General features: G+C 41.2%; 1 protein-coding gene across 1 annotated transcript in view; it reads left to right on the plus strand.

The window, feature by feature from the left end:
* LOC117524703 (potassium voltage-gated channel subfamily H member 7-like) overlaps positions 1-12739 on the plus strand; it is a 136717-nt gene that overhangs the window by 95957 nt on the left and 28021 nt on the right. Inside the window, exons 7-10 of the mRNA XM_034186519.1 lie at positions 2292-2691; positions 4172-4371; positions 4526-4528; positions 6663-6915. Coding sequence (XP_034042410.1) covers positions 2292-2691; positions 4172-4371; positions 4526-4528; positions 6663-6915 — 856 coding nt within the window. The remainder of the gene's footprint in view (positions 1-2291; positions 2692-4171; positions 4372-4525; positions 4529-6662; positions 6916-12739) is intronic.

Here is a 12739-nt window from a genome sequence, read left to right on the forward strand (position 1 = left end):
TAACCAGATCTATAAGCCCATCTAAATCCCGCGGCTCATCCTTAGCCACCAGATGCTCCTTCAGGACTGACGACTGTCCGTTTACGAAGGCGGCGCAGAGTGCAGCGGTATTCCAGCCGGACCTCGCAGCCACTATGCGGAAGTTGACCGCATACTCAGCTGCACTCCGACGCCCCTGTCTCATTGACAGCAGCGTCATAGAAGCAGTCTTGCCTCTGTTTGGGTGATCAAAGACTGTTCTGAACTCCCTCACAAACCCAGTATAAGAGGTAAGGAGCCATGAATTCTGCTCCCAGAGCACCGTAGCCCAGGTGCGTGCCTCGCCTCGAAGCAAATTAATTACATAAGCCACTCTGCTGGCGACCGACTCGTACATCACGGGACGCTGTGAAAAGATGAGCGAACACTGCATTAAAAAGTCCGCGCACGTCTCCACACAACCCCCGTATGGCTCTGGGGGACTTATGTATGCTTCAGGGGAAGGTGGGTGGTGTCGTTGAATGACCAGTGGAATGTCTATATTCGACACCGGGTCAGCAGGAGGAGGAGCTGCAGCAGCGCCCTGAGCGCACGCTTCCACCTGCGCGGTGAGAGCCTCCATTCTACGATTGAGGATGACGTTCTGCTCGGTCATTAGATCCAACCGAGCAGTAAAGGCGGTGAGGATTTGCTGCAACTCACCAATCACGCCTCCTGCAGACGCCTGTGCACCCTGCTCTTCCATTGGCTGTTCAGCTGGTGGTTGACACCCCTCGGGATCCATGACGTTGGCCGAGATATCCTGTTGGGGAAGTGTAATGACACGGACCCACAACAGGGGGCGCAAATGACCGGTCAATAGATAGTCCAATAAATACAATTTACTGTGGCAAATGTGCACAACAGGTCGAATACTGCTTTTAGACAGTCAATTACAAAATACAACAGGTGACGTGTGGGCAGGCCCGAGGGTAGGAGACGCCTATCCAGAGAAGAGCCGGGGCCCACAAGGTTCCGCTGCCAACGAAGACCTGCAATACACCGAAGCCACCAAGTCCCGAGTCCCCAGGTGGCCTCTACTTCAGCTGTCAGATCCGGTACTGCTGGCGGGAACAAAAACAGGTTAATGGTGGGTGTGTGGACACCCAGTAAGCAGTCAGCAACTCACAATGTTTATCCACTTGGAGGGAACACCTCCACCTCCAACTCTGGAACCAGTTAACGGCAGAGCCTGAACTACCTGAACTACTACTTAACGTAAGTGGAATGAGGAGTGAAGATCGTCACTCCCCCACCGTCCACAAACCCAGCTCCAGCTGTAAGTAGAGTTCCAGGTACTCCTGCAAAAAGTTCAGAACAAACAAGGTATGTGCGTTCGGCACAGAAACAACGGCTGAGAGAATTACCTGAGTGGTAAACTGATATCTCGGCAGAGATGTGGTGTCTCCTCCAGGCTTTTATGGTGCAGTGATGATGATTACTGACAGCTGCAGTCCTGGCTCCTGGGTGGTGATTGCGCCCTCTGGTGCCTGAAACCCGACTACATGCAGGGCGCCCTCTGGCGTTGGCCAGCAGTACCTCCTCTTCGGGCGGCCCACATAACATTGCAATCCAAACAGTATGGTTAAATAAAATTTTGAAATATTATTTAAACAATGGACACCTTGTTTTCATTCAGGACCTTCTTTCGCTATTCTTCAAGTTATTTTTAAAAATGAAAAGCAAATTTATGTTCATCTTTTTTCTGATACGATCCATAACTAAAAACAGTGATCCAATCTGAACCGTGAGTCTTGTTACCGGTTACACCCTTAATTTATATGTCTTGACATTTGTTCCATCTACCTCTTCCTTTGGTTATCTTATAATTCCAGCAGAGTACCTGATGACTAGTAGACATCTACTACATACAGGTTGATGGCTTGGATCTTATTTCCGTCGCTGAGCTGACTTCTCAGTACTTGCCTTGCTCTCTGGAGGTATGAGGTATTTGGTTGTTGCTGTCCTCCTTACATCCTCATCATAGCTCCCATTAGCTTGTGTATTACCATGGTACTTGTGTGTTGGAGGATTGAGCCTTAAGACAGTTTTGAGTTGGTCAACCCAAGGTTCAGGTTTACATGCTGAGTTTGTTGAACCTACTTTCTGAAATAAGCCCCTGGTGCATTCACTAATCTTTTTTTATTATGGGTGAGGTTTTTTATGACGTAAGTTTACTGTTTTATAATGATGTGGTGACACTACTGTGATACATTGTTTACTTTGATACAGCTAGTTCTGAAAAACTGTCTTAATGGTTTGTATTTTTTTAGACTACCACCCTGATTGGCCTTTTGAAGACAGCCAGACTCCTACGATTGGTGCGTGTTGCCAGGAAGTTGGACCGTTATTCTGAGTATGGAGCTGCTGTGCTAATGTTGCTTATGTGCATCTTTGCCCTCATTGCCCACTGGCTAGCTTGTATATGGTATGCCATCGGCAATGTGGAGAAGCCCTACTTGGAACACAAGATTGGCTGGCTGGACAATCTGGGCGTGTCCATAGGAAAGAGGTACAACTACAGTGACCCTACATCCGGTCCTTCAATCAAGGACAAGTATGTCACAGCACTTTACTTCACCTTCAGCAGTCTGACCAGCGTGGGCTTTGGAAACGTTTCTCCAAACACCAACTCTGAGAAGATTTTTTCCATTTGTGTCATGTTGATTGGCTGTGAGTATATTGTGGTTTTTATGGTGTATTTATGCTGTTATTCTCTTTATCACATCCTGACCATTAGATTGGCCGTGTTTTAACAGCATTTATTCACACTCACTGATGTTTCATGTTGCAGCTAAGTCCAAGGTCAAGGACTGTAACCAGGTTTGTTTGGCTCAAATAAAAATAAAAAGATGTTAAAAGAAAGCCAAATTAAGAAATTGGAACCATAGCTCACTCTGGACTGCATTTATATAGCGCTTTTCCATCTGCATCAGACGCTCAAAGCGCTTTACAAATTATGCCTCACATTCCCGATGTCAGGGTGCTGCCATACAAGGAGCTCACTGCACACCGGGAGCAATAGGGGATTAAAGACCTTGCCCAAGGGCCCTTAGTGATTTTCCAGTCAGGCTGGGATTTGAACCAAGGATCTTCTGGTCTCAAGCCCAATGCCTTAACCACTAGACCATCACCTCCCCCAATTGGCATGTGTTCTTAAAAGATACTTTTATTCAAAATAACTTACAATCACATTGATACAGTGATACCATGAACTTTCATGCAGTTTGGAGTTCAGCATCTTGCTCAAGGACACTTTGAAACAGACTGAAGTAGGCAGGATGCAATCCTCTGACCATTGTATGAAAATTCTGTACCACCCACTCTATCCACTGAGCTTTACCTAATGACTACAATAACAAATTGATTATTCTGAGAGCTGGAAATGTTTTTGTTTTTTTGTTTGTTTTTTTTATGACATACATTATTCCACAAATTATGGCAACACATTTCCTGTAGGTTCATACTGAAAAAGGAGAAAACCTGATAAAACTGCTTCAATTGGTAACACTCAAAGAAATTATGTTTATCCAAATTACGAGTAAGTTACAGAGTTGACATCATTATATCTTGTTAAGTCAAACTGGGTCAGTCTAATTCATTGGAGTTTGACAAATTGAAATACTATGTGATACTCTAAAAAGAATATACTACTCAACTTAAAAAATTAAATAAAACTAATATAACAATTTGCGTGGATTTTTTAGTAATTCCAACTCAGCCACAACTGAGTATACAGTGCAAGACTTTTATAGTCAGACTTCCTCAAATTTGGCAAAGCGTTTAGTTAAGTGGCTGAGTATACTTGATTTGCTTTGTCCTCTACAAGGTTAATTAATTTATTTATTTCAAGTTAATTAATAGGTGTTCATGTTATGAGGTAGCCAAATTATTTGTTATCCTAACTACTTTGTTTTACCTCTATTCTACTCAGAAATATCATTGTACATTGTTAGCTTAATTTTTTAGTTTTTTTTTACTTGTTTCACCTGACAAAATAAATTGCATGTTGCAATTCTAGTTTTATCATCAAAAGGTTTACTTTAAAACCATTATTAACTTATGTCCAACTGTTTTTTACTTAACTATTTTAAACCAACATCTTGTAAGTTATTAACTTGTCTTATAACTCGCCTCATTGTCTCTATTTCAGCCCTCATGTATGCCAGTATTTTTGGTAACGTCTCTGCCATCATCCAGAGGTTGTACTCGGGCACGGCCCGCTATCATGCTCAAATGTTGCGAGTCAAAGAGTTCATCCGCTTCCACCAGATTCCCAACCCGCTGAGGCAAAGGCTGGAGGAGTACTTCCAACACTCCTGGACTTACACCAATGGCATTGATATGAACACGGTAAACAACAAAGTATTTAACTGTGATCTGAATTTGCTTCAGGGGAATCAAATTCACTCATTGAATGTGTGTCACATGAATAAATTCTAAAAATGACTTTTGTTCTTTTGTATGCTTTCCAACTGGAATAACATCTCTTCACTGGTAAGAGTAGGAGGTACACATTTGTATTTGAATCAACTTTCACAACTAAATGCATCACTGCTTCACCATTGTCTGATTTTTTTTAAATCTACCATTACCATAATATATCAACATTAATAAAGAAATAAGAAACGAATGTATGCTGTATTTTTCAGCAACTTACTTCAGTGTACACTCTATATGCAATGTATTTTAGTTTACTGTGTTTTCCAGAGTATAAGTTACGGTGACCAAACGCCCTGTTTTCCCAGGATATATCCTGTTTTCACATCCTGTCCTGGGTTGTTTTTTTTAGAAAGTGATGACAATGTCCTGGTTTTCATTGTTTTTCTTTGGGCCATTAAATTTACCAGCATTTGAGTATCTTATTGCAAAGCCGAGTGTCCTGGTTTCCAGTAATCAAAATATGGTCACCCTAGTATAAGTAGTATAAGGGTGTAAGTCGCACCACAAACATTGCTTCTTGAACAGGAAAAACATGAGTCACACCTTTGTCTGTACTCACTTTTTAACACAGTGTTTTCCTGGGGACAAGATTAACAATGGAAAAGAACTTAGTGTAGCACATGTGCGCACCACAGACAGTGCTGTTACTTAACATAAAGAATTTTTAATTCCAAAAATACGCACGTTAGACAAATAAAAATGCAATGGACAGCATACTGGATGTCATTTGATGCAGATTGGACAAAAGAAATCATCAGATGTACATGGATTGCTAGACAAAAGCATTTGAAAATTACAAAAAAAATACACGTCCATTTAATTTTTCACAACTGTAAGTTGTGTTTGTTGAGAAATTGTTGACCTTCTTGCAGTCCTTCTGTCCGTCTTTAGGGCAAAGCCTAAAAGCTTAACTTTAAAATTCTCAGTCAACATTTTTATGCATTATCAGTGAGAGGTCAAAGCTCTGCCTGCCAATAAAAAAAAAATCATGCATTTCTGAATATTATGAATGCTTTTTTTTTTTTTTTTTTTGCACAAAATTTTGGGTTTCAAGTAGGAAAAGAAATGGAAGCCCTGAAATGTTAACATTGCCCACTAGATGGCGAGAAAAGCTGCTTAAACGTGCCATAAAGTCTCAACTGTTTATTCATTTGTGAAGTTAACTTTTTGTGAAAATACAATGAGCTAATAACCAAAAATCAACTTACAGTTGTGTCCCTTTCCCTTATGGGCAGCTTACTTGATTTTATGAGCTGGGTTTTTTAAGATTTAAGTCATAAAAAGAATTTTCTTTGGCACCACTATAATTTTATTCATTAGCCTTAAAATAAGGGATTGATCTAAAATCTAATATGTTTCTCATATATTTTGGAAAAGTAAGCGAGAAATAAACACTTTTATATCTAAAAACACTGCTTTTGAAACCAGATAACACCTGTGTATGCACATCACACAAAGGTCAAAGGTAATTTCCAGTCATTTCAAAACCTCATGGATGCGCGCACATGCTTCCTCCTGCAGATGACATTAAAAGGAAAATAAACTATTCATTGTGGAATTCCCCCCAGTTAAATATGCTCTTGCCATTAAAACGAGCTGTAATTTTGCAACACATTACAAAAATAAACCTACATTATAATTCTCTGATTTCAGTAGAAACTAAATTTTGCCACTTTTGTTGAATTTGAAAGGCTCTATGACCTTTCCATTACCTTTACCATTCATTTTCTATGAATACATTTGACATTTTTGTGCATTATTGTGTATGTTTATTTTCGGCATTTAATGTTTTATTACTGAAGTTTATTTTGTTTAGTACTTTAATTCCTGGGAAAGCACTATCTAAACAGCTGTTATTATTAGCATTATTATTGTTATTATTAGTAGTAGTATTAAAATTAATAACAAATTATTTCTTTAAGTGGCTTGGAATATGCGTAAGTCGCAGGACATCCAAAACTAATTTAAAAAAGTTACTTATACTCTGGAAAATGTAGTCATATTTTCTAATGCACGCTACATCCAAACCCTTTTAATTTCTTGTTATTATTATTTTTCACACATTATGCATTAATTACCATTGCTCTTACTAAAACTGATGCATACAGATTACACAGATGGGTGTAGCTTGCCTTTAAGACATGATTATATCATTAGTTATGATATCATTGTATGTGTTGAACACTTTCTCTACATCTTAGGTGTTAAAAGGCTTTCCTGAGTGCCTGCAGGCAGACATTTGCCTTCACCTCAACAGGAATCTTCTGCATAACTGCAAAGCGTTCCAAGGTGCTACAAAAGGTTGCCTGAGGGCACTGGCCATGCGTTTCCAAACCACTCATGCACCTCCTGGAGACACCTTGGTCCACAGTGGAGATGTCCTTACTGCTCTCTACTTCCTGTCCCGTGGCTCCATTGAGATCCTGAAAGATGACACTGTGGTAGCCATTCTGGGTAAATATATCCCCTGTGCTTGCACATAAGGAGTAGCCAGTAAAGGTGCCCTGACACTTGCATGACTTTGATCCGCGCACTCACACGCACTCTGCCATGCAGGAGAGTAAACTTATCGCAACCCATTGTAAACCATTGTAAATTGTGCGTGGCTTTGTGCAAGTGCAAAGAAAATTTTGAAATGTTCAAAATCTCAATCATACATTAATTACGTGAACTTCACATGAACATTGTGCGTGAGAGCGAGTGATTGCATCAGCACACCGCATCACAGCACAGTTCATCTGATCGATTATAACGAGATGTTAAATCATCTATCATAAACATACTTTTATATCTCCTCATAAGAAGGAATGAACATGCAATTGTTTTACCAAGCCATTACAATATAAACATTAAAAATAATTACCTTTTAGACTGTACCAAATATGTTCTCCACCTCATGAAGCGCAGGAGAGAGAGAGAGGAAAAAAACTGCAGATAAAACAGTCCTCTGTGATTCTGGAGGTGATTAGAGGTGTTTTCAACAGCCAAACGATTAATCCGTTACAAAATAATCATTTTATATATGCAGCGTCCAGCGCACAAAGCGTGGCATCCAGCGGAGCAAAGCACGGCATCCAGCTGGGAACACAGCAGGTGGGATTGTAATGACGAAGTGCACGAGAGTGTGGAGCCAAACTGTGTGCAAGTGTCAGGGCACCTTAAGAATGCAATGCCACGATTGATCACGATGATGCTAAGTGTCCTTTGTAGAGTCGTGATATAGAACCTTCCCCAGCTAATTATGTTAGAAGGAATGCCATTCAGCAGATAACGCAGACTAACCTTTAACCTCAAAAGTCAATCATGTGGTCACCATAGGTCACTGTGCACCCAACAGTCAATGAACCGTTGAAAATTTAAGTCGCTTTAGTTTTTCAGTTGATTAAAGTTTGTGTATTAAAATGTGAGGTTGCATATTTAATTTTTTAGGTAGTATGTTATAGTAATATGGACGTTAGATTACATACATGCACATAATTACATATACGGAACTAGTCCCAGCAGGACCAATACAGCCAACATTTCAAGAAACGCCTGCTCTATGTAACCAGTGTCAATGCAGCAATAAATCAAGCCCTAGTGAGTTCTGCAAAGCAGAAAATTTCATTACAGCTTTCCCCCCTGTCAGTGGGTCATCTGAGGTCAAGAGTCAACACACCCAAGCATCTCTCAGGGTGCAAATTTAGCTGACCAGTAACTGATTTTGATGTTCTCTTGACCACAATCAAGAGAACATCCATTTCAACACACAAATATCCCATTCGAATAGATCAAGAGAAGTAAATTCTGGGAGGATGTGCTTGTGTTGCGTGTTGTCTCATCTACAACAACTCGGAACAGCCCCAGGTCCCAGCTGGCAATCACCCAACCAGACATTGGATCATCTCCACCACTCAAAAGTAACCATCTATACTATATGTAGGTGGGCACCCCCTTGGCCTCCTCCAGCCAATCGAAAAAATTGGCAAAAATGTCATAGATGTCACACCCTCACAATACAAGTGATCCTCCTCAGCTAAGAGATGATACTGAGCCATTGCAGCAGTGCTACTGTCACAGTGTAGTTACTCGATTATAATATGTAATGGTACCGTAATCATCCGGCTTATATCCATGTGTATGATAATAGGTCAGGAGTGGAGAGGAACACAGAGCAACTTTTTATGGTTTAACAGGGTTCTCTCTGCTTTTTAAAACATCTTAAAAGGCATTGAATTTGTCAGTCTACATATAAGGCCTTAATTGGTATCAATGTCAAATCGGTCTTTCAAAAGTCTTAAAAATACCAAGACACGGGAAGAGGCATTATATTCATGTTGTCTTCTGACTCTGCAATTAAAAATATGAAAATTAATGGTAATATCTTTTTCCCCAAAAAAAATTCAGCGAAAGCTCTACCCAAAGCGAGGTAGCGGAACCATGACATTTCTTTTGTTTGATGCAGAACACTCAGAGCAGAGACACTTTCATCGAGCTAGATGTAACTTAAGGGATGACATGGGTAAAGTGTCAATTTAATGCAAGTTGGATTTTTTTAGTGTGGCTTAAACAAGTTACAATGTTCTATGTTACCATAAATGTTTCAGCAAATTTGTCCCTAAACCACAGCCATCTATATTGTGGGTTTTTTCCCTTGATTTTTGGTTATTGTAATGTTGATATTAAAGTTCATTCTGACTGGCAATAAAAGCTGTAGCAACCCCAGTTTAAGCAAGACAGTAATCTTGAAAACGAACACACAGCTTTCAATACACAGTAAACCAATTAAACATACTCTGGTATCCATTGCTACACCAACAACAGACTCATCTATGTGCTTTACTGAAGATGAAGTTGTTCAGTAGCAATTTACATTTTTCTCTGACAGTGCTGCACTGCTGATTTTTTTAAACCACCTTGTAACTACAGCACATTCATTCATACTTTTTCTACCACTTATCTGGGTCCGGCTCAGGTGGCAGTAGACCAAGCAGTTCATCACACACATCCCTATCATCGGCCAAGTCATGTCATTTTTCCTGGTGGATCTCGAGGCATTCCTAAACCAGATGGGAAATGTAATCTCTTCAGCATGTCCTGGGTCTTCCCCGGGGCTTCCTCCCAGTTGGACATGCCTGGAAGACCTCTCTAGGAAGAAGACCAGGGAACATACTCACCAGATGCCCGAACCACCTCAAAAGGCTCTTCTGATGCAAAGAAGCAGCAGCTTGACTCCGAGTGCCCCCCACCACCACCACCTTGTCCAGGAGTGTAAGACCAGATGAGATGAGATATACTTTATTGATCTCACAGTGGAGAAATTATGTTTACACTCCAGTTACCTCAGACAGCAATTAGTCCACAATTATTACTTGTTTACCGTAATAATGGCACACATCAGAATTAAGGACAGCACATACACATTTGACATTGTTTATGTGCACTAAATTTGAAGAAGTCCGTTATCCGAATTGAGGCAAGTGGGTGAAGGTTGCGCAGCAACCCTGAGTTGCACCACCGTCAGCTTGGAGGGGAACGGGGACCAGCAGCAGCTAAAACCGCGCCACCCCCACAGAAGGGAAAGGGGGGGACGTGAGCAGAAGCCAGAGTGGGGGGGGGGGGGGGGGTAGGAGGGGGGTGGGGAGAGGGAGTGGAGCATGCTTCAGTCCTATGAAAAACAGTTTATTGTCTTTGTGGGTTGAGATAAGAAAGGAGCCAAATAATCAGAAGAAGACATTCCTCTGGAGGAAAAACAGTCAGGCAATTTGTCCTTCAGGCTTGATAAGCCTGCCGTGTTGTGGTTTGAGCAGTGAAAAACTTTTTACAGTTCCACTTGAACAACCAAATCCCAATTATGAATTAAGAATATTCCCAATTATGAATTAAGAATATTCCCCAGCCTTCGAAATCTTCAACTTCATCTGCAAGGGACGCATCTGCTCCAAGATGTCATCCAATTTGCGTCAAGAGTCATCGCAGTCTGAGAATGCAATGCCTTGCGCACCTCGTTAATCATGACAGACAAGCGAGGGGCTGTGGTTCTTGATGCCGCTATCTTGCCAATTTTCCAATAGATCAAGGCAGCACATAAGCCAGAAGGTACCAGCCCTGCTACCATAAGACCAAATATGAATAAATCCTAAATAAAGCCTAAGCTGACTGCTTCACCTTCTGGCTCTGCTCCTTCTTCACCATGACGATCTGGTATAGCGTCTGTAAAACATCCAACGCTGCCCCAATCCATCAATCGATCTCATGCTCCAACTTATCCCCATTCATGAACAAGACCCAAGATGCTTATCCTCCTCCACTGTCCAGAAATTCTCCCCTGACCCAGAGGAGAAAATCCACCCTTTTCTGACAGAGGACCATGGTCTCAGCTTTGGAGGTGCTGATTCTCATCCCAGTTGCTAGACACTCGGCTTCAAACCTGCTCAGCATACATCGGAGTTCACTGCCTGATGAAGCCGACAGAACCACATCATCTGCAAAAAGCAAAGATGCAACTCTGATGTCACCAAATTGGACACTCTCTGGTCCTTGACTGCACCTTGAAATCTCATTCATGAATATCATGAACAGGATTAGTGGGAACTTATGGCCTTGTTTCTATGCCATACAACGATCTTATTCTAAAATGCCAGTACATACTTTTCTTAGATGTCTGATGATGAATAGCAGGAATACGGCGTCCTTTGCATGACGACAGATTTTCTTTAACCTTTTATCCGTGTCATCACTGTCACGGATGTAATGGCAGCCTTTGATCTTCTCTGTCTCTAGCACTCTAACACTGACAGGTGTGAACAATCTGAAATGTCATCTCTATGGAATATCTCTGCGTCATGCTGAAATGTCAGACAATGCTGTTATGATTCAAAAGCTCCGTCTAGATGAGGATAAACGGGTTCTATCCCGCTGCTCCTTTTGTTTGCTTTGATCTTGAAACAATGAAAGTCAATTCAAAGATTTTTATTCTCTCGGTGCATTTGGTGAATATGCCAGAGCAAATCTTAGTCCCTACAGCATTAATTGCATTTCAGCGAGCAGCTGCTTGATGTAGTACATTTGTAGAAGTTGTAAAAACAGGAAACAGTATGTAATCACATTTTTCACACATTTAAAGAGGCGACACTTAAATAACGTGCAAATGTATCACAGGTGAATTCATGATGCTGCATTCTGCTCAGACGCTGAGTTTAACCTATGAACCTTCATAATTCCATTCGTAAATGACCTTGTTAACTTATGAAATACAGCACAGGAAACATTACTTTGCCTGTGTGAAAATAATGTTACCAAACATAAGTACTAATGAAAATGTGAAAAACACATGGTTCAAGCATTGTTAATTCACAGGCTGGTTTACGCTTGACTGAATTTCTGCTGATTGGCTGAAATCCATATGAAACTGATCACTTGTGTGATCCACTTTGGATATTTGGGATTGACAGATGTGGCAGATCTCGTGCGATTTAGTCATACTGTAATTTGTGATTCTTTTTTGTGTATTTGTTCCACTTATCATCCAAGGTGCTAGAACACCATGTAGACACGGGCCGAGTTAATTCAACACGTGATTTTGCTGTGTAAATTTTCCCTAAAAATTCTACTCACAACATGCAGTAATGACAACATGAAAAAAGGTTTTTTTTTCGCGCAGAAATATTCTCACCCTTTGGTCAATACTTTGTTGATGCACCTTTGGCAGCAATTACAGCCTCAAGTCTTCTTGAATATGATGCCACAAGCTTGGTGCACCTATCTTTGGACAGTTTTGTCCATTCCTCTTTACAGCATCTCTCAAGCTCCATCAGGCTGAATGGGTAGCGTTGGTGCACAGCCATTTTCAGATCTCTCCAGAGATGTTCAGTTGGATTCAGGTCTGGGCTCTGGCTGGGCCACTCATGGACATTCACAGAGTTCTCCTGAAGCCACTCCTTTGATATCTTGGTATCTGTGTGCTTCGAGTCATTGTCCTGCTGAAAGATGGACCGTCACCCCATTCTGAGGTCAAGAGCGCTCTGGAGCAGGTTTTCATCCAGGATGTCTCTGTACATTGCTGCAGTCATCTTTCCCTCAATCCTGATTAGGCTCCCAGTTCCTGCTGCTGAAAAACATCCCCACAGCATGATGCTGCCACCACCATGCTTCACTGTAGGGATGGTGCCTGGTTTCCTCCAAACATGACACCTGGCATTCATGCTGAAGAGTTCAATCTTTGTTTCATCAGAGCAGAGAATTTTGTTTGTCATGGTCTGAGAGTCTTTCAGTCGCCTTTTGGCAAACTCCAGGTGGG

The sequence above is a fragment of the Thalassophryne amazonica genome, chromosome 14 (assembly GCF_902500255.1).
Source record: "Thalassophryne amazonica chromosome 14, fThaAma1.1, whole genome shotgun sequence".
In the NCBI taxonomy this organism is placed as follows: domain Eukaryota; kingdom Metazoa; phylum Chordata; class Actinopteri; order Batrachoidiformes; family Batrachoididae; genus Thalassophryne; species Thalassophryne amazonica.